The 18892-nt window shown below is 41.2% G+C and overlaps 1 protein-coding gene across 12 annotated transcripts in view; it reads left to right on the forward strand.

The window, feature by feature from the left end:
* The window catches only part of DAAM2 (dishevelled associated activator of morphogenesis 2), a 209423-nt gene that overhangs the window by 98900 nt on the left and 91631 nt on the right, over positions 1–18892 (forward strand). For all 12 annotated transcript variants that reach the window (XM_035557155.2, XM_035557129.2, XM_050709546.1 and 9 more), the window contains one exon: positions 9807–9896. In XM_035557155.2, coding sequence (XP_035413048.1) covers positions 9807–9896 — 90 coding nt within the window. The remainder of the gene's footprint in view (positions 1–9806; positions 9897–18892) is intronic.

Raw genomic sequence — 18892 nt, forward strand, 5'->3', positions numbered from 1 at the left:
AAGTTAACTGTTAGCTAAAAGGGGACTGATAGACTGCTAAGTCTATTCTATTCCTGAAGCCTGGCTTGTAGGCGGTTGAGTGAGCCTATATTAAAGGTTGTCTAGCCAAGACATTTAGTCTCCGTTACAATTTAAAGCAGGTAAATTGGGATAGAGATTGATATTTTGCACTGGCGTAAGTCCAGGGTAACTTCACTCACTTCAGTAGAGTTAGGGACACATTCTGATCTCTGGTTTGCATAACTAAATCTGGGGTAATTATTGTGAGAGCAAGAAAGCCAGCTTCTAGTTTCAATTCTATCTGTCTAAACCTGGACCAATGCCAGAAATGATGTTGATTTATCGGAGTTCCTTTGGTTCTACCCCTGCATTTAAGAGCTGATTTCGAGCATGTGTGTTTGAGCACCACAAACAAAGCTTGATAAGATGTTAATTTTGCTCATGAATTTCTTAACCAACCTCTCAGTTCCTCCTGCCCTTTTACGTAATATTTTATTGGAGATTTAAAGGTCAGCCAAGCTCTGACTTACCCATGTTTTCCTCCATGGGGACATATGGCAAATAGGATGCGCACAAGAGGATAAAGCTGGGAGGAGAGGAGTAGGTGGCACCGACGCCCCTGGAAATTCAGGCTGCCCTTGGCACGGGGCTGCAGCAGCAATTCCCCGCCCACGTTCTGTGGGTCGAGCCAGCAGGACTGTGTTTGGGCAGGAAGCGATCAGAGAGGTGTGTGCCTGTGTGCTTTGGCACAGTGCTAGCTGCGAATTGCTCCAGCATAGGAACCTCCTCTGAACTCATTAGTATTAAAACAGAACAGAAGAGACTTTGTAGGGAGGGAGAGGGTGGGGAAGCCGGAAAGGTAGCAGTTTAGTCGGCCATTTCCTAATAACCTTTCCCACACCTACCTTCCCGTATGGGGTCTCATCTAAAGGACCTTGGCATGAAAAACAGACCCTGGCCCAGGGAGGGGAAAGGGAGGGGGAAATAGGGACAGGAGAAGGAAGGGAAACAAGGGGTGGGGAACAGGCGCTGTGCTGAAACAGCAGATTTATTGTTATTTAGTGTTATATACGATGATACTGGGAGCTCTGTTTGAGAGGTGTCTGATATACTGTGCATAACCAGAACATGGAGGTAAATGTGCTGCTTGCCTCAGAGGACTTGCAACTTGTCACGGTGAAAAGATGTATCAAACAGAATGAATGGCTTCAGGTCTGTTCAGTGTGTTCGTTCAGTTGACTGAATAGTGGGACACAGGGTACACCTATCAACTGTGCAGGTTTCACTAAGCTGCAAACACCATGCATGTTAAAAGGCAAGCTTAAAACAAGGAGAAATTGCATGAAAAAGGGTGGGCAGATAAAATGGGCTTATTTTCGGAGCAAGTCTGATAATGCAGAATGGGAAGCAGCCAGGTAGGTACATATCTACAGAAAAGAAAGTAAGGATTATAGTGGATCACGAGTGAGCATGAGTCACACTGTTTCTTTGTTTATTAAAATAAACAGTAATAAAAAAAAATCATCTTCATGGAATATATAACCAGGAATGTGACATGGAAGATGCATGAAGTAATCTTTGCACTCAGTATTGATAAGGTCTCAGCTCGAACACTGTCTCCGCTTTTGAACAGTGCACTTCAAAAAAGAAGTACTTTGACCGGGGATAGCCCAGAAGTCAATTAGAGGAGGAATGAGAGGTCCAGAGGATGTGACCTCTAAGAAAGACTGAAAGAGCTGGCCTTGTTTAGCCTCAAGAAAGAAGACTGAGGAGGGACATTACAACAGCCTTTAATAGGCTTGAAAACTGTTATCAAGAGGAAGGAAAAAATCTGCTCACCATGTCTGTGGTTGATAGGGCCGGAAGTAATAGGCTTAAATTGCAGCAGCAGGGATTTAGATTAGACATGAGCCTGACTATTCAGTTTCCATCCCTATCCCTATCATTGGGCTCGTTCCAATTCACTGACATGGACACGCAGCCCATCTTAACAGAAATAGCAGTGATGACAGTCAACTTTTTACATTGTTGTCCTCACATGCCCACCCAAGAGGAGTATCCATGGAGCTTCCCTCTTGTCATACCCATATTATATCCCTGCATATGTGAGAACGTGTATCTAAAGCATGATCTCTCTGCAAACATGTGTGTGTGCTGTTGCATAAGTAGGTACTGGTTTTCCTCATTCTTTCTCTTTCTATTTGCCCCAGCAGATGGTTGTCTTATCCACGTGGTTTGCCTGCAAAGGGCAGAGAAATGAGCAGCAGACAGCTGTTTCTAGTGGCCTGTGAAAGGTGACTGCTTCAAGCAGCTTGCTGCTTGTATGTCCTGGTATGCTGTCAAGTCACAGAGAGGAGTAGGAGCGAGACAGGATTTAGCTCTTCTCCGGGAAGCAAACAAAACAACCCATGATTAAAGAGGAAAAATGGGAGCAGTACAGTGGAGGGTGGTGGTGGCTGTGTTTGCAGGGTGGGGTCCTGGGGAATTAATTGACTTTTTGTTAGATACATTTCTCTGCCAAAAAGCAGTGCCCTTGATAGATGAAATTCTTATGCTGAAGCTGAGTCATAAGAATGAATAACTTCTGTGTTGGCAGCTTAAAGGAGAAATGTATCTCCCAGTACACTAACATCAGGTGCTTTCTGCTTTGTAATGAAATGTGATAACTGAGAATCAAGAGATTTGGGCCGCCAATACCGAGGGTGCTTTAAAGCTGCATCCCTTTGAAAAAGCAAGAAGGAAAAAGAGTATAGTGGGAATCAAAGCCTTTTGTCTATCTGCATTACAATCAGATCAATGGCAGTAGCTGAAACAGAAACGTCACTTCTTATGCCAGCAGGCTGTGGGAGAAACTCCTGCGAACAAGGTGTTTTCATCATGCACAAATGTAACAATAAAGCATTGTAGGTATGGGTGGGTGATATATGTGTTATATATATAGTTCTAGTGTACTTAAGGTGCAAGTGGCATATGCATCTGCACATGCATGCAGTGGGTGAATGCAGAGACATAGAAACCCAGTGGTGTGTATCAGCGATCCACTTAATTCTTATTAATTGGGAAACTGATCAAAATGTTGCTCTCCACCCTTACATGGTGCGTTATTTCCTTGTACTTCACAGAGATGGCTTTTAACTGCAGAGGCTGGGATGAGGTGCAAGAGCTTGGTGGGGAGAAGGGTTTTTTGGGGGGGATTCTCTTGCTTTTTTTCTCCGTGGATTACCAGAAGACTTGGGAGATAGATCAGGTGTCCAAGTGGGAACTTTAAGTGACCTGCTGGTTGGTTAAAGTTCGTGGCAACCAGCCATGAATTGTGCCAGGCCCTGCTCTGAGACCCTAGGGCTGGGAACCACTTGTCTAGAGAAGAGGGCTCTGTTTCCCTTTCTTTCCTTCTGCCTCAATCACACTGCTTGAATATATGCAGGGGGCTTTGCTGAGTGCTACTTCTTTTGCGCTAGTATTTGCATCAGTTTGTTTAGTCAAATGAACCTCATTTACTGACGGCTTGGCCGGGCAGACTCTCAGAAAGCCTCATCGGCCTCCTCGGTATCACAAATGAGGAGTCTTCCAGTGGGCTGCCTCTCATCTGTCAGCCTGGTGAGCTGGATTGAACAAAGCCATGGAAGGAAAACTGTAGGGGAACAATCCTCTACTGTCCCCTGGAGGTGATTGCAGTGACTAAATAGGGAAGGTTTGTTACGCTGGATTGGATCATCTACTGCAAAGGCTTGAAGCACATCGCTGACAGCCCCCTCCCTGATCTCTTCCCTCTGCTTCCCCTTTCTCTATTGTCCCAGAGATGTCAGAGCCATTTATCGCATATCAGCCTGAGCTGTACTCAGCATCGATTAACCCACCAGCAGCTATTCCCTCACAGCGACTACACAGAGAACACGAACCTTCTCTGGGGCCTGGCAGCACATGTTGAATGGGATCCCATGATGTGTCACAATCGCTGTTTACTTCATACAGGATTTAAATAAATTCATCCAGTGCATAAGGCCATCAGCTCTACTGTGCTACTTGGGAGCATCAGTAGAACTGGAATACGGCCTTTCCTTTGGGCCACGGTGACAGACGTGTATAAATGACCTTGTAGAACCTGAGGCAACAGGTATTAGATGGTACAGGGAATTTATTACACTGGCAGCAGTGTATTATGCTTCACTTTGTAACTTGGATGGGTTTGATGCTGTTAAGAGACTGCGAGAATGATTGATGAGGTGGGTAAGGGAGAGTGCATTCGTGTGTGACAGGAGAAAAGGGTAAAGGGGAATGAGAAAAAGATTAGAGAGGGGGACAAAAAGTTAAAGGTATGTGTGTGCAAGAGAAGGAAAAAAAATAGAGAATAGGGATGTGAGGAGGAAGCAGAATACACGTGATGCATTTAACTAGAAGTCATGCAGTGCAAGGTCATAACATGGAAATCTTGGAACCTGCGTTTTTGAGGTAGGTATGCAAGCAAGATATTGAAACAGAAAATTTTCAAATCGTGCACGTTTTCTTGAGTCTGTTTCTAAAGGCACCTTAATATCATTTCTACTTGTTCAGTTTCGTTCCCTGTTTGATGGCTTACAAAGAACCATTAAGGATAATGCTGGCATGACTGAGCAAGAGAAAAAATATTTGTAGATACCAATGCTGTCCCCATCTTGAAAGTGACCTTAACTCACCTGCATTGCAGAATCAGCCCAACTTTCAAGGCAGGGAGTCAGGAAGTTTTTGACTGTCTACATAGTTCATTCTGTAGCTTTGAACTTGCAGGGCTTTTGCACAGCCCTCTGAAGCTCATGGTGCTGGTCACAGGTCATAACTGCTGGTCTGATTTGTTCTGGGTGAACATGAGTTTCCATTTTGAGTTTAACAATGGTGAGTAAAGTTTAACTTTTATGTGGAGCATTGCCAGTTTGTGCCATCTGAGAGTTTGGTTCCCATGGTGCTTGTTAGTGCTGGGACCTGGCTGTCCTTTTGCTGGAGTACCCATCTGCTGCTGAAGAACTAAACAGTGCAGTAGAACTGTAATCAGACAGTGAAAATAGGCAGCTCTGTGAAAAACAGAAGTGATGATTCTATTTGTCAATGTATTACATCTCCTGGTTGCATTCTGTGTTGTAAAGTAATGTTTGATTTCACGCAAAAGCTATTCCCTTGGGGACAGCAGAAGGTTTACATTCTTTAATAGTTCTGTAACTATTCTGTAATAATTCTTTAATAATTGTATGAATTTGTAGGCAGAAGTAAACATTAAAAAATGAGAATGTGCTTTTAAATGTCGTTAACTGCTTCCAATCATAAAAGCCATTAAATGTGAAACACAGGGCTGAGATGGATGCTTAGAGAAAGCAATGATGGAAAGGTTGTGCTTTCAAGAACATCGTAAGAGAGACTGTGACCTACAGACAGAAATTAAAAGTATAACTCAGCTATCCATAGCGGAAATCATAAGAACTTAATGAAACAAGACAGGTATCCAGCTAAACATCAGAAAATATACAAAATCTCATTTCACTCCTGGCAAAATGTGTGTTACATCCATGCTAGTGAAATTATCGCCTGTAGTGAACAAAACATATCATGTCAGAATTCTGTGCCGTGTTGTGCTGGAAATGCTATGCATAATTCATTGCACTTTTATGATTTTTAGTAAGTTTTAGTGCAGATTTTGAGTTTATAGTAAATTAGAACTATGTTTCAATTTCACAGGCATTTCTAATGGTTTGAAAAAAGTTTTCACTCCAAACCAGATGAGTGCTAGGAATTTCTATATTTCTTCTGGAAAGGGAATTCTAAGTGTATTTCTGTTTACATAATGTAAAAACAAACAAACAAGCCCTTCTGAAAGTTTATTTACACTTAACTCTGTCCCAACCTCCCATAAATGACTGAATGGCAGAGAGGCAATGTATGTCTTGGTACAGAGGTCTTGGTAGGCATTAAAGGTTCTCCAGAAGAACCACTGTTCTGCGTTCCCAGAATATTCCTTTTTCCTCTACATTATTTCATTTCACATCACTAAGAAAAGTTCTGCCCAGTCTAGGTGAGAAATGCCTTTCTGTTTAGCTCTTTTGGGACTTCGAGCGATATCATTATCAAGCTGATGGCTACCAAGCATCAGATCCAGCTTTCTCACTTTGATAAATGTTCCCAAAAACAAGGGACATAATGTGGTTTTAAATCCCACAAAATACTCTTTTATGTTTCCTGCCCATTCCTCCTTCTCACTCCCTTTCTTTCTCTGTCTCTTATTTCCTTGGTTTGTAGCCATTTTGAATGGAGGCCATCTTCCCTTTTGGCCCAAGAACTGGGCTGGAAATACTCGAACCTTAAATCCAGCTCCAGTACATATTAAATGTTTTATCATTGAAATTTAATCTCTCAGTAAAAAATGCCCGCATGAAAGTGAAATTAACTGAATGTATCCCTCTCTCAGTAAATAAAATAAAATAAAATAGGAAATTGATAAAGGAGAGAAATGCAAGGAGTATTAACTGGAGGTACTTTACATCTCCCTCAGAACAGCCTGGCAAATGTCTTTTTAATCTGTATTTCATGAGAACACATGCAACATCAAGTATTTTAAGAGCCAGGAGGCTGAGATCCATTGTGCAGGGTCATGCTGGCATGGATTGCTGGAACCGAGCCCTCCATCCAAGGCATGGCAGAAGAGCTGCTACATCTCTACTGGGAAATGGGCACAGGCAGTAGAGGAGGGCGTTTTTACCCCTTTGTTCTGACAAACCCTGTTTTCTTGCCCTTCACGCTTGTTTCCTGGACGTTAGGTCACATCGGCTTCCTTAACCTGGCTCCAGTCCCAGGCGTGATGACTCCATTCAGAGTCTGTAGTTCTCCACTCTCCTGCCAATCTTTGCAGTTCCTTTCTTCTTCAATCACTGCTTGCTGTCACTGAGCTAAGTCTTCGGCCTTGAAATTCTACATTTTGACAGGTTTGTCTGTAGTCATGTCAGAAGCAAATTCATGAAGCACATTACCTTTCAGAAATATATTCAGCTCTTTCTGTAGCTACTCCTGCTTCCCTTGAAAGCAGCAAGTTTCTTTACACGCTATCTGTTTGGATCCCATGTCCAAATAGGAAAATGCTCCATCTGATGAAGGATCTTCTTTCTCAGCTAGGTCGTAGTTGCCAGTGCAGTCATGGAGGTCTTCTGTTCTTCCTGCTGCAGAAAGGGGCTGCGGATAGGAGAGGCAAGAGAATTCTGAGGGTTCCTGAAGGAGGGTTCATATCTTTTGTATTTTGCAAGGTTTTGTGGTTCTTCATAGGTTGGGATTTGATTAAGGGTGTAGGTAGAGCAGGGCATGTTATGCCTGGAACCTAGAGCAGCTTTCTGTGTTGTTACTGTGCTCCCTGAGCTAATGTGATGACTTCTCGCACTCTTCTAGCTTCGTCTACCCTCCTGAGTCATGATAAAGGAGGGTGCAGACGCCCTTTGTTCTCACTGGATCTTGCATCCCTTCAAGCAGCCTTTCTAAACTTATATCTTGAAAAGAATGCTCTCACGATGCAAAACTGCTTGACTAGAAGTCGCATATTCTCACTGCCCCACTGAAGGCAGAGTGTTCTTTATGTGCCTGATACTGCCAGCGTCCGTGGGAATGTCCAGAAGTCGCTAAGTGGCAGCATCCTGCCCTCCGGGTGCGTTCAGTCAATAGGAGCGTTCTTTTGATGAAATGATTATCTTGTGCTGGATTGCTTGAGATCATCATTTTTGAGAACAGGCCAGCAGGCTGGTCTGGTGGGCAAAGCTGCTGTGAGAACCAAGCAGAATCAGTTAACCTCTCAGCTTGCTGCTGCAGTGGAATTCAGCTTTTTTTTTATTATTATTATTATACTAAAAAAAAGGCTAAGATCATTAAGCCGTTCAATAAAACAATTGTAATTTTTCTAAGAACTTAGCTGAGACCAGCCAGCCCTTTTCAGATGTGTATTCTGGCCCCTTTGGTGGTTCTTCCAAACCTGGCATTTCTGATTCCTTGTCTGCCCCTCCTTTCCCTCCCACATGCTTGACCTCCAACAGCATTCCTTCGCTTGTCTTAAGACCTTACATGTCATTTCACTCTCCCTCTCTCCCCAAGAATGTGATCCTGGCCTGAGCTTTCTAATTGTGTGTAGCAAGGATAAAACTTCTTGCCTCGCTTGGCTGCCCTCTTGTTTGGAAACTCACCCTAAACATTTCCACATGGTTTGTACTTTTTTTTGCACAGCTCAAGTTTTTTTTTTTTCTCATCTTTTCCTTTAAACTTCTTCTTGTGTTAAAACAAAACAAAACACCCCAGCTTCTTCTACCTTGGGCTGCTGGCACTGACCTTGCCTTGTTACTATTTGCATTTCTTTTGTACCTTTTTGCAGCTGAAATCTCTATGGGCTTTTAAATCTGTCAGCAGCCGCTACCAGGCTCAGTGTGCAATTTAGCTCACTGTTTTCACAAGTTTCCTAGCCCTGAAAGCTTTCCAAATGAGCCATTGTTGGGCTGAGTTAAAGAGGTATTGTCTGTGCTTGGGTTAGGTTAGTGTGGGTGCCAGAATCTGCATGTGTGGCGTTCTCAGTGCTGCGATGTCATCTAGATAGTGGGCCCCGGACGCTTCCTTCTCCAAATACTTTCAAATTGATAGGAAGAAGGAATCCCTGCCAAAACTGATCCATTGAAACATTACTGGAAGCTTGTCTTTTTATTGCTGTAACTCTCACTTAGACATCTTTGTCTGTCCCTGCTCATGTAGGCTGCTTGCTCTGAAGACCATCCCTACTTAGCACCTGAGATGGCCAGCTGGGACTGGGGTCCTGTTCTGGTCAGTGCCGAGTGAGCAGAGAGCGAGTGTCAGTCTCTGCTGGGATGATTTATAGAGCCATGAATAGGAAGAGAGGCTATTGGTATCTACCTGTTACAGGAGAGGAACCGAAGCTGGGGAATTCAGTGGCATATCCAGAGGGAGCTCCTGACAGAGCTGGGAGTCAGTTCCAGAGCACAGCATTATTCCTCATTTTGTTAATGTGAGATTGGCTAGGCTCTAACAGGGTGTCTTCTGCTGAACTAATTTCTCTTAGCAGAGACTGAATTTGCTCATCTGTTTAACCTGATGTGAAGTTGTGTGGAGTTAGGTCCTCTGATTCTGAACTGCTGTTTGTATTTTACCAGGGACCGTGTGGTTCAGAGGACAAGCACAAGGGTACTGAAACCTTTTCAGCCTGTAGGTTGCTGATGACATTACTGCCTCTAGACCACAGTCTTGTGACCTTTGTTTAAAAGATATGGTGATTTCACTGTTCTTGTTCTAGATCGTTGTCAGCCCTGGGAAGAAACAAACCACTATTTTTATCTATCAATCTCTGCCCAGAAATAGAAGAAAGTGGCACGTGCCGTAAATCCATTGGTAGTTTTAACTGGAAGACCAAGCTGGTACTGCAGTCCAGAAAAAAAATTGTATTGAATTTTTAACCTTTCTCCAAGAACTTTAAGGAGTGTCAGTGTTATGTAAGCCAGTACTTTGAGTTCTTAACTTCATCCCTTTCATGTGGTCTTTCCCATCCCTTACTAATCACGAGTAATGGAAGTCTGACATGGCAATTGTTCAGGCTGCCCGCTTCATACATTCCGCTCTGACAGGGAGAGCTTGCAGTAGCAAGGCAAAAATTATGAAGCCAATAGTATTTGGGGTCTTTGGGGGTCACAAAGTCTTCTGCCTTTTGATTGAAGGTTAGTCAATGTACCTGATTCAGATTCCTCTCAATACATTAAAAATCATCAATGCAGCTGTTGACCATGTTCTTTTTCTTTTTTCACAATCTCCAGGATGAATTGGATCTTACAGACAAGAACAGAGAGGCTATGTTTGCACTCCCTCCAGAGAAGAAATGGCAGATTTACTGCAGCAAAAAGAAGGTATTACCAATGTCCTGACTGAACTAGCTCTCCAATAAATTCTGTGTGCGTGAACATAATTACTGATACATATCTAGATGTGAATTATAAGTTTACCACTATTTTCTCAAGAACATAATTGATTTAAGGATTTTTATTGGCATGAATATGGTACAACTTTCTCACAAGTAGTGTGTGCATGTGTGAGTTTTGAAGAGTTTTTAATAAGTTAAAATCATATGTTGCCCCATGTTGAAGCTTTCACGTTTCTTATTTGAGCTGGAACAAAAGCTGTAGTGGAAATGCTTTAAGGCATTTTAAAAAACTTTTGTAGATTGCTTAGAATAGAAAATTTATTACTGAGATATGTCAGGACGGCTTCAAATATCTGTAAAGTGCATAATAATGATATCTTAAAACCTAGCTTTAAAATCTGTCAGAGCTAGTAGGAAAGGCTCTGCATTGCATTGGAAATTGAAGAAGGACTCCCTCTTGTCAATTTCTGTGTGAGGTTTCTCCAGTCAAGGTTTTGGAACCTCTGACAAACCAGTGAGAGGGCCAGAACATCAGAGGCCAGTACCTCACACTGGGTATTTTGTCACTAGAAGAATGATGGCCAAGTGAACTGCTGTGAAACTTGTAAAAGAGGAATTTCTGCAGGAGTGGTGGGGTGAACATTTTTTGCTGCTGTAGGAAGGACACAGGTAATTGGAAGCAAAGATAGCCCTGGTAGCATGTATTCATTAACAGTAAATATTAGAAAAATAGGTGGTAAGTTCAATAGTTATATTTCCCAAACATGCAAGTCCTGCTATCAGAGCACTAGTCTTTATGTATACACTTGCATAACAGAAGCTGAAAGAGGAGGTTTAGATTTCTATACCAAAGGTGGGACATTGAAACCCTGATGATGATCCTTCCGGGGTCATTGTGCTTGCTAACTTTCATGTGTTTTTTTATGAGTAAATGAAGGCCTTTGGTATCCGAGACTGCTGGCTTGGCTTCTTTCCTCAGCAAATAATATACACACATAAAATCAGCTTTCTTACCATGTAATTAAATAAAATCTCAGTCAAACCAATCACATGGACACTTTGCATGTATTTTATTTTTGTTTGAGATGCATCACACAGGGAACTTAATAGCGTCAAATTAGTTACAGTGCCTCTGAGCTAGAAATAATTCAAGAACTGCATAAAAGCAGCCTAGGCTCAGTTGTGCTTGGTGTTCTTCATTCATCTTCCTGCTAGTACATAGAGCTTGCACGTGGAGGGAAGGTGCAGGCTGCTGTGATCAATGTCTGCTTTACATTTTTGCTGGCAGGCTCAGCTGGCTTTTTCAGCTCTGGTGGGAGAGGATCTATTTGTAGTCATCTTAGAGAAACACACATTCCATCTCCTGGACCAGTCAGCCTTGGCAGGAAGATACAGGCTTTAATGCATTTAATATGTTGGTTGGATTCACTACATTACACTTTTTTTTCTTCCCTTAAAGTAGTGGATTTGATATAAGAATCCTGAAGACCTCCAGAGTTAAAGGAGCTGCATACTGGAAAATCTTTATAATGCATTTATAGTGAAACCTCAGTTAGCTGAACTCCAGCTATCCAAAATGATGTGCTAACTGAAACACTATACTGTTGCCAGATGTCTATTCATTACATTGTAGATACTTTCAATTACTTGAAACCTTAACTGTCCAACGTTATTCATTGCTTCCCTTCACAGTCAGTCAGATGATCGGTGCTGACACCTCTCTCTCTAGCCTACTACCTAATCCACCTATCATTATTGTTCTACAGTGACAGAAAAGCATGTTGCAGCCTTCCCTGAAGTGTTCATAATCTGATTTTAGCCACAAAGGGCCTGATTTCTCACTTGACAGAGCTCTGTCAGCCATCCAGGACTACCCCACAACGAGCTCTGTCTTGCTGATGCTGAGTTCTCTGTTTTCTGGGAAGTGAGGGCTCTGCATCCACCATGAGGAAAAGCTCTGTAACATGGCAAGTGAAAATGCTATGAACTAGAAGGCCAAGAAGTACAAGTTGAGGAAACTGTTCATTCATTAATCTCAGATACCTTTTCTAGTCCAAAAAATAATGGAAGGTCAGAGCTTCCCAGTCTGCTCCAATGGTGGCAAGATTAGTCAGCAGCTTGAAGTAAACAAATGTTACCTGCAGAAATGAAGAGCACTCCTTATTGTAGGCACACTGTCCATTTTTCTTGGCAGTTAGACTTCAGTTATAGTTTTTCACAGAACTTGTTCCCACTGTGCTAGCAGAAAGTTATTATTGTATCAAAAGGTTCATTCCACCTGTTTCTGATACCAGATCTTTCTAAAGAAATGAAGACAGATGTGTCAGTGCATTTAAACTTATATGCTATGGGCACAGCTTGCCAGTCAAAGTTCCTGCATAATCAAAGGAGACTCAGTTCTGAATGGGAGTTTTGTGATAGTGGGTGATATCTACAATGGAGTGCTCTCATTGCATCATACAGCCATGCTTGCTTTGGGCACTGCTGGTCATTCTAGGTTTGCACCTGAAACCTCCAGTACTAAAACCATAATAAAGGAATAAAGATCGCTCTGCTGGAAAATGGTAATGTGTTCTCAGTCTCAGCCATTCCTCTACCTTGCCTTTAATCTGTATAGACTGGATAGTGAGAGATACAGTTGTCCATTTGCATGAGAACAACCATTAATCAGTCCCCTTTTGGCACCCTGACACTACCCAAAACGCCAGTCCTACATGTTCAGATTGCCTCTGTCTCTGCAGTATGATCTTCCCCTGATGCCATACAGTTATAAGTAGAGCCATATGGAGACAGAATGCAAATGATGGCATCCTCCCCCACTTCAGGTACTTTTATTCTGGTTTTGTTTAGGATGATCTTCATGACTTGCCACTGCTGAAATTTAGGCTTATATAAAAGTTAAAATTCACTTCTGTAATTACTTCCTTTAAAATCTTTTCTAGATCTCCTGTTGTATGTTTTGCAGGAATTAGATCAAGTACTAGACCATGTTTTCAGATGCATTTGAAAAAGGTAAAATTTCTGATGCCAACATTTAGAAAAATACAGTTATTTAGTACTGTTTTACCTGGAGCTGGTACTAAGGTACATAGTCTAGTTAAATACTGATCAACTAATGATATGGTAAGAAAAAGTTGCCAGATCAATTATTTCATCTGTAAATCACTTCATATTGGGATTCCAGTAAGGATGCAAAACTCACATATTGAACTGCTTTGACACGTTGCTTTGGATGCAGCCTGCATTTCTAAGAACAAGGCCTCAGTGTGCAGGCAACAGCTTATTGCCTCCTGTACTATCCTACAAGCTCTTAGACTTTTTACTGTTGGATAACAAGTCAAGTCGTTTTCTTTTTATGGCCTTTGCCTGCCTCCAGAGGCTAATCTGTAAACCTTCAGATGAGCAGATTTCAGTAGGAAGAAAACATATTTTGCTGAGTTAAACAACTTTGTTGTTGTTGTTGTTGCTTTTAACTTCCATGTTTCTTGGAGGAAAATTTGGTAGCAAATCTCTTTCCAAAGTACAGTCAAACTGGACTAACTATACCATACAGCTTCCCTCCAAACAAACAAACAAAGCCAACTAAAAGCTCAGTCCTAATAACTGAGTGTGTTGAACTTTCCTAGATACATTGGGATTATTTTTTACTTTTTTGATTTTAGTTGTACTGGACAGTAACTGTATTGAGTTGATTGTGCAGTACCTGTTCGAGTGACATCATTCAAAGTCAAGTAGTGAAACAATAGTCACAAAACTGCAACTTTCTGGAAAGAAGTAATTATGGCATCTGAAAAAGTGTACATGTGTATAATCCTCAAATTGATTGTACTTTTTCTGTTATCAGAAGAAGATCCAGAGAAAGACTTCTCTACAATAGCAAAATAGGCTTAAAATTCTGATGGAAAATTATTTAAAATATATGCTGTGCCAGCCAATATGCAGAAAAGAGAAATTCCTTATGAATCCATCACCTGCAATTATTTTTTTTAATGTTTGTCAATTACATTTTTCATCTATGTGATGAATAGGAAAACTAGTAAACTGAATATGAGAATAGGAGTCAGGAACTTATTTCTAAAAGTCTTTGATCTAAATTGCTGTATAATTTCAAAGAATTTGTCATTACTATGTTTATATATAAATGCAATTCTCTCTATCTGAAAGAAAGAATAGTAAAATAGTAAATCTAGGGAAACCTTGTGGCAGTGTTCTGGCCATGTTGTCCTCATGCCTTTTTTCCCTATTATATACACGTGCCTTGGCTGCACACCACATACCCATTTTTTTTATTTTTTAAGAGACATTCTCAGGTATTTTCTGATTAAGCACTGTTCATTATTTTACATTAACTTAGAAGACAGCTAGGTTTAGCATCCTTGGAGGAAGAGATTTTGTGGTGAAGTGTCTGTACTTGGGAGAGCTCGCTGCAAGGAGCAGGAAGAATGGAGCGGAAGGCACTTCTGTGCATTACACCAGCACTAAAGAGCCTAAGTCCTTTGGACTGAGTCTCAGATCAGTACTTAGGCTGTATTCCAGGTTCAGTATCCCAGATGTGCTTCTAAAAAATGTTTACGCTTCTTCCACCAAACAGCAGCAGATAACGCTGCCTCACCTGATGTTCAGTTCCGTTTTCCTAACTTGGAGGCTGCATCTAGCCCTACATTGGCTTCAAAATGCTCTTGGGAATCCTAGCCTTAGTCTAACTTTAAGCAATTTTTCTGAAGGCTTTTTATAACATTAGTAGCTCTATTTCACAAACTCCCACTTTGATCCCATGATGACTGTCTAACATTAATGAAGATAATGTCTACATATCACTTAATTTTCATTGAGAGTTTCTCTGAGCTTTACCCCTGTGGCTTGTGTTGTCAGCAAAATGACACTATAAAAAATAGAGCTTGATATTGTGCAGCTGGATATAGTGTAAGATACTTCTGTCCTCCACCACCATGCCCAGGCCTGCCTTCAGACTCCTGCAGAGCTCTAAGCAGAATCCTCAGTCCAACATCAGCCTGTGTTACTGCTATGAACCCTGCTTGAAACCCAGCTACAGTTCCAGCTTCCAGAGAATGCATTTCACCCTCTACGTAGGATGCATGCTCCTGTTAAAACTATAAATATGAAAAACAACTTATATACATAATATCAATTCATATACATACACATATATATACATACATATATACATACATGTGTATATATGTATATGTGTATAACAAAATTTGTTGGAGGAATCTAAGCTGCTTTTGCAGCTTTTGGTATAAATTAACTTAGCCTAGCAGGGATGAAGTGGAAGAGGCATACAGGTATAAAAGCTGGAGTCCTCCTTGATTTGGGGGGAAGCTTTCTGAGCTGAATGGAAATTTCTGTACCTGATGTTTGTTCTAGTGTTGCTCTGCTCTTTGTTTTTACACTGTAAAGTGTAGTATCAGCTTGGCAAAGATGGAGGGGAAGTTATTTTTCAACTAGACATGAACTGGTAGGACTTTTCTTCCAAAACCCTGAGATATTTTCTGTGCATTTAAGCTTCATGTGGAGGCTCTAAGGCAGGAGGTTGCATTACATCTGTTGTGTTTAGATAGGAGTTCTGCAATTCTTACTATAGGAAAGGGAACCTGAAGAAATGTATGTTCTTTATAATGCATGGAGATGGTCAGGGGAAGATAGATATTCCCTGAAGAAGAGAGAGAATGGATCTTCATCTGGTCTCATTTAGTGATATAATATACCAGATGAAGATCACACCATTGTGTTGTCTGAGTGTGGGTTTTTGGTTTTGTATTGTCTGATCTGAGCTATGAAAGCCCTTTGGGGTTCATCCTTTCTGTATGAAGAGTGCCAAGCACGTGGTTGTCTTATAATAAATGAAGTGGGTGGTTTGAAGTTGTATTGTTTTCAATTCTATCTTCTTGCAGTATTTTTCCTCTTTGAAATACTTTTAGAGTCTGTTATTGATTTGGAATATTCAACTGTTTTTGTTATGGATTTATAGCTGTAAGGGACACTTAATATGTCGCTTATAAGTTCCCTTCTTTAGAGTTGTTATTCCACACACTGTTTCTGGGAGCAGAAGACATGAACACACAAAGTGATTTTCTACAGTATTTGAGAAGCCCTTTGTAAGGAATCTCAGTTTGACAAGGCTTGGATGTCACTTCGTGAGGGTTTTTCTCCGAGCTTTGCATGAAATGTTTGGGGGGAGAGGGGTGTTGCTCTCTTCTCTTCATCTGGGAAGACAGGAAAAAAGAATAACACGCGCACAGCACACATGGTAGGCTAAAACCAGGAGCAACTGGTAGACAGCAGGAGGCTGAAGAAGCTGTGTGGGACTTGGAGAGCTCAGTGCAAGTGCATTGCTGGCAAAACGATGAGAATATCTGATGCACGCAGGGCAAAACCTGCTTTATATGTTGGAGCTGGACAATTAGAATTTATTTCAAGTTTTTGGTGCGTCAGGTAACTTTTTCTGTTCCTACTGATGCTTTAGAAGTTCATGGCAAGAATTCAGGTCTTCAGTCAACATTGTGATTGAACTCAGTATTCAAACCTTGACAAGGACCTGAATAACTTGATCTAACTTTGCAATTAGCCCTACTTTGTGCAGGTCCTTTCTGCCTGAGGCCCCTTCCACCCTAACTTGGTCTGCAATTCTGTGAACTGACCGTAAGCCAAACTAGGATAGCAGCAGTATGGCCCTATAAAGAAAGGGGCAACTGTAAGGCTCTGTGCAATCCACTGTTTCCCGTGTTACTGCTATGAGATGAACTCCTTGAAACAGGCTTTAGCAGAAGTTATTTGGTCCCCTCCCAGTGCCTGGGATCCATGGTTGCTTTTGGTGCGAGTGACTGTCTGACTTTCTTAACTCAGGAGACTGCTGGTGAAACAGTCTGAAACGTGGAACTTCTCAAATGAATTCTCTGAAAATAACCTTGCTTTCTGTTAGCCTATGGCTCAGTGGAAATCTCGTAATGCTGGTAAGTCGCAGTGGGAGGATGTTGCCCTTTGCAAACCGCAGCATTCTTTCAGCTGGATGTCTGGAAAATGCCAGCAGTTGTGGAGTTAACTTGCTTTTTTCCCACCAGCATCTGTTCCTTTTTCTGTTAACAGAATGACTTCATGCTCAGATGTTTGGGATGATTTGTTAGCTTGATACTGACATCGGGTGATTTCAGTATCCTTAGTATAGGTATTGAAGACGTGCACAAGGCTTCAGAAACTACTCTGTAAAAGAATGCATGTAGGCTTTAGAGCAGAAAATTCAGAAACTATGACATCCACCGAACAAGATGGGAACCAACAAAATGCACTGAGTGTCACTAATGCAGCAATTACACATATTTTCTGGTTAGTACTGTACTTAGATCTTTTCACTCTGAAGGAGCTGTTTGATTGATGGCACTTTCTAATGTGTATTGTAGGCTGAAATAGTAGCTCCCAGATTTAGGCAATATTGTTAGAAGAATGTAAAATAAACCTTAGAACAGTATGTATTTCCTTTTACATCATTTTATGCAGAGTAGGTGTTTCGTCTGCAAGAATAAAACTTGAAATTCCTATAAGACACCATTTCATTTTCATATACTTCCACACAATGAATTTGGGCTTTTTTCTCATCTCACATCAGTATGTTGATGTTGACCCCATTGCTCCTCATGTGGATCAGCATACCTGAGAAGAAAATTTGGCCATTGTTTGTGGGTTGTTTTAATTATATTTTTATTTCTTTTTCCACATTGTTATTTTCCCTTTTATAAGTACTCCCAAGAGGTTACTTTGAGAAACAATATAGTAGATGTAATGAATAGAGGCACTTCTCTTAAAAAAAACTGGTTTTAGCCCAGATTTACTCTTGTAGCAGTTTAAAGAATGAATTTGGTGTTGAGGAAAAAATGCTTACACAGTCCAGCTGATATACTATTAGTACAGTACAGAATCATGGTACCTGAAAAACCACATTGTAGCAGACATAAGAGGAGATTTTTCCAAACGATTTTTACTTGGTTTATGTTTTCCATGCTGCAGTGCTAACAGTTACAGACTCATTTATTTATTCTAGTATGAGAGGTTATTTTGGGTCAGGGCCTTGAAATTATATATTTATTTACGTATAATCAAAAAGTCTTCTCTTCCCCACCCCCCCATGGGAACAGCATGGAATATTTTTAGTTTCTTCCTCCCTCTGCCTCTCTCTCCAACAATAAAAGTTAGTTGTTGCTTAGAAAATGCCTTCGCAGGTCTTTGGTTCAGACTGCTGAAGACATAAACTCCATAAATTTCCTGTGGTATTTGCTGTAGATACTCCAAGCATGTAGAATAATTTGAGTGCCCATCTTCCAGATTCTGCATTTTTCAGGTGTGCTACTAGCTCTTCCATTGAAGTTAGCACTCAAAAATCTGGCCAAAAATAGTTCCGAGTTTATACAGTGATAGCTGGAAAATTGTCATCATAGTGCCTAAAGTTGTGTTTTGCATTGGGCTTGCATTTTGTGGGAAATTGGGCGAGCTCAGTGGGAGCAGATTTGACCCTATCATGGAAAAAAAAAAAAAAACAACCATCCAAAACATTTACCCAGCTGTCATCCTTCTAAGATGGTGTAATTTGCTGTACTTAAAAACAAAAATACTGGTGAGCAATCCGATTTTGCTGTGTGGGAAGTACATGTAAATGCTGATTGTGTGATTTAGGTGCTGCCCCTGTATTCTGTCCTGTCCTTGTCTGTACTCTTTTGAAAGTTCTGGGTCTCCACAATCCAAGTTTGAGTTGAACCTGCTGATGGTATGCAATAGTAATAATACATACTCTGTGCAATGTAGTTCTCACCATCCTGACTAGTCTCAGGTGGATAAGCAAGAGCAAAGAATATGTAAATAACGAGTATGTGTCTCTGGTATGTGAGAAGCAGATTTGGCACAGACCAGGGCTCATTTTTCTCTGCATTCTGCATTTCACTGAACGCTCACCAGTCCTTCAAAAGCCAGTGA

The sequence above is a fragment of the Cygnus atratus genome, chromosome 3 (assembly GCF_013377495.2).
Source record: "Cygnus atratus isolate AKBS03 ecotype Queensland, Australia chromosome 3, CAtr_DNAZoo_HiC_assembly, whole genome shotgun sequence".
Taxonomy (NCBI): domain Eukaryota; kingdom Metazoa; phylum Chordata; class Aves; order Anseriformes; family Anatidae; genus Cygnus; species Cygnus atratus.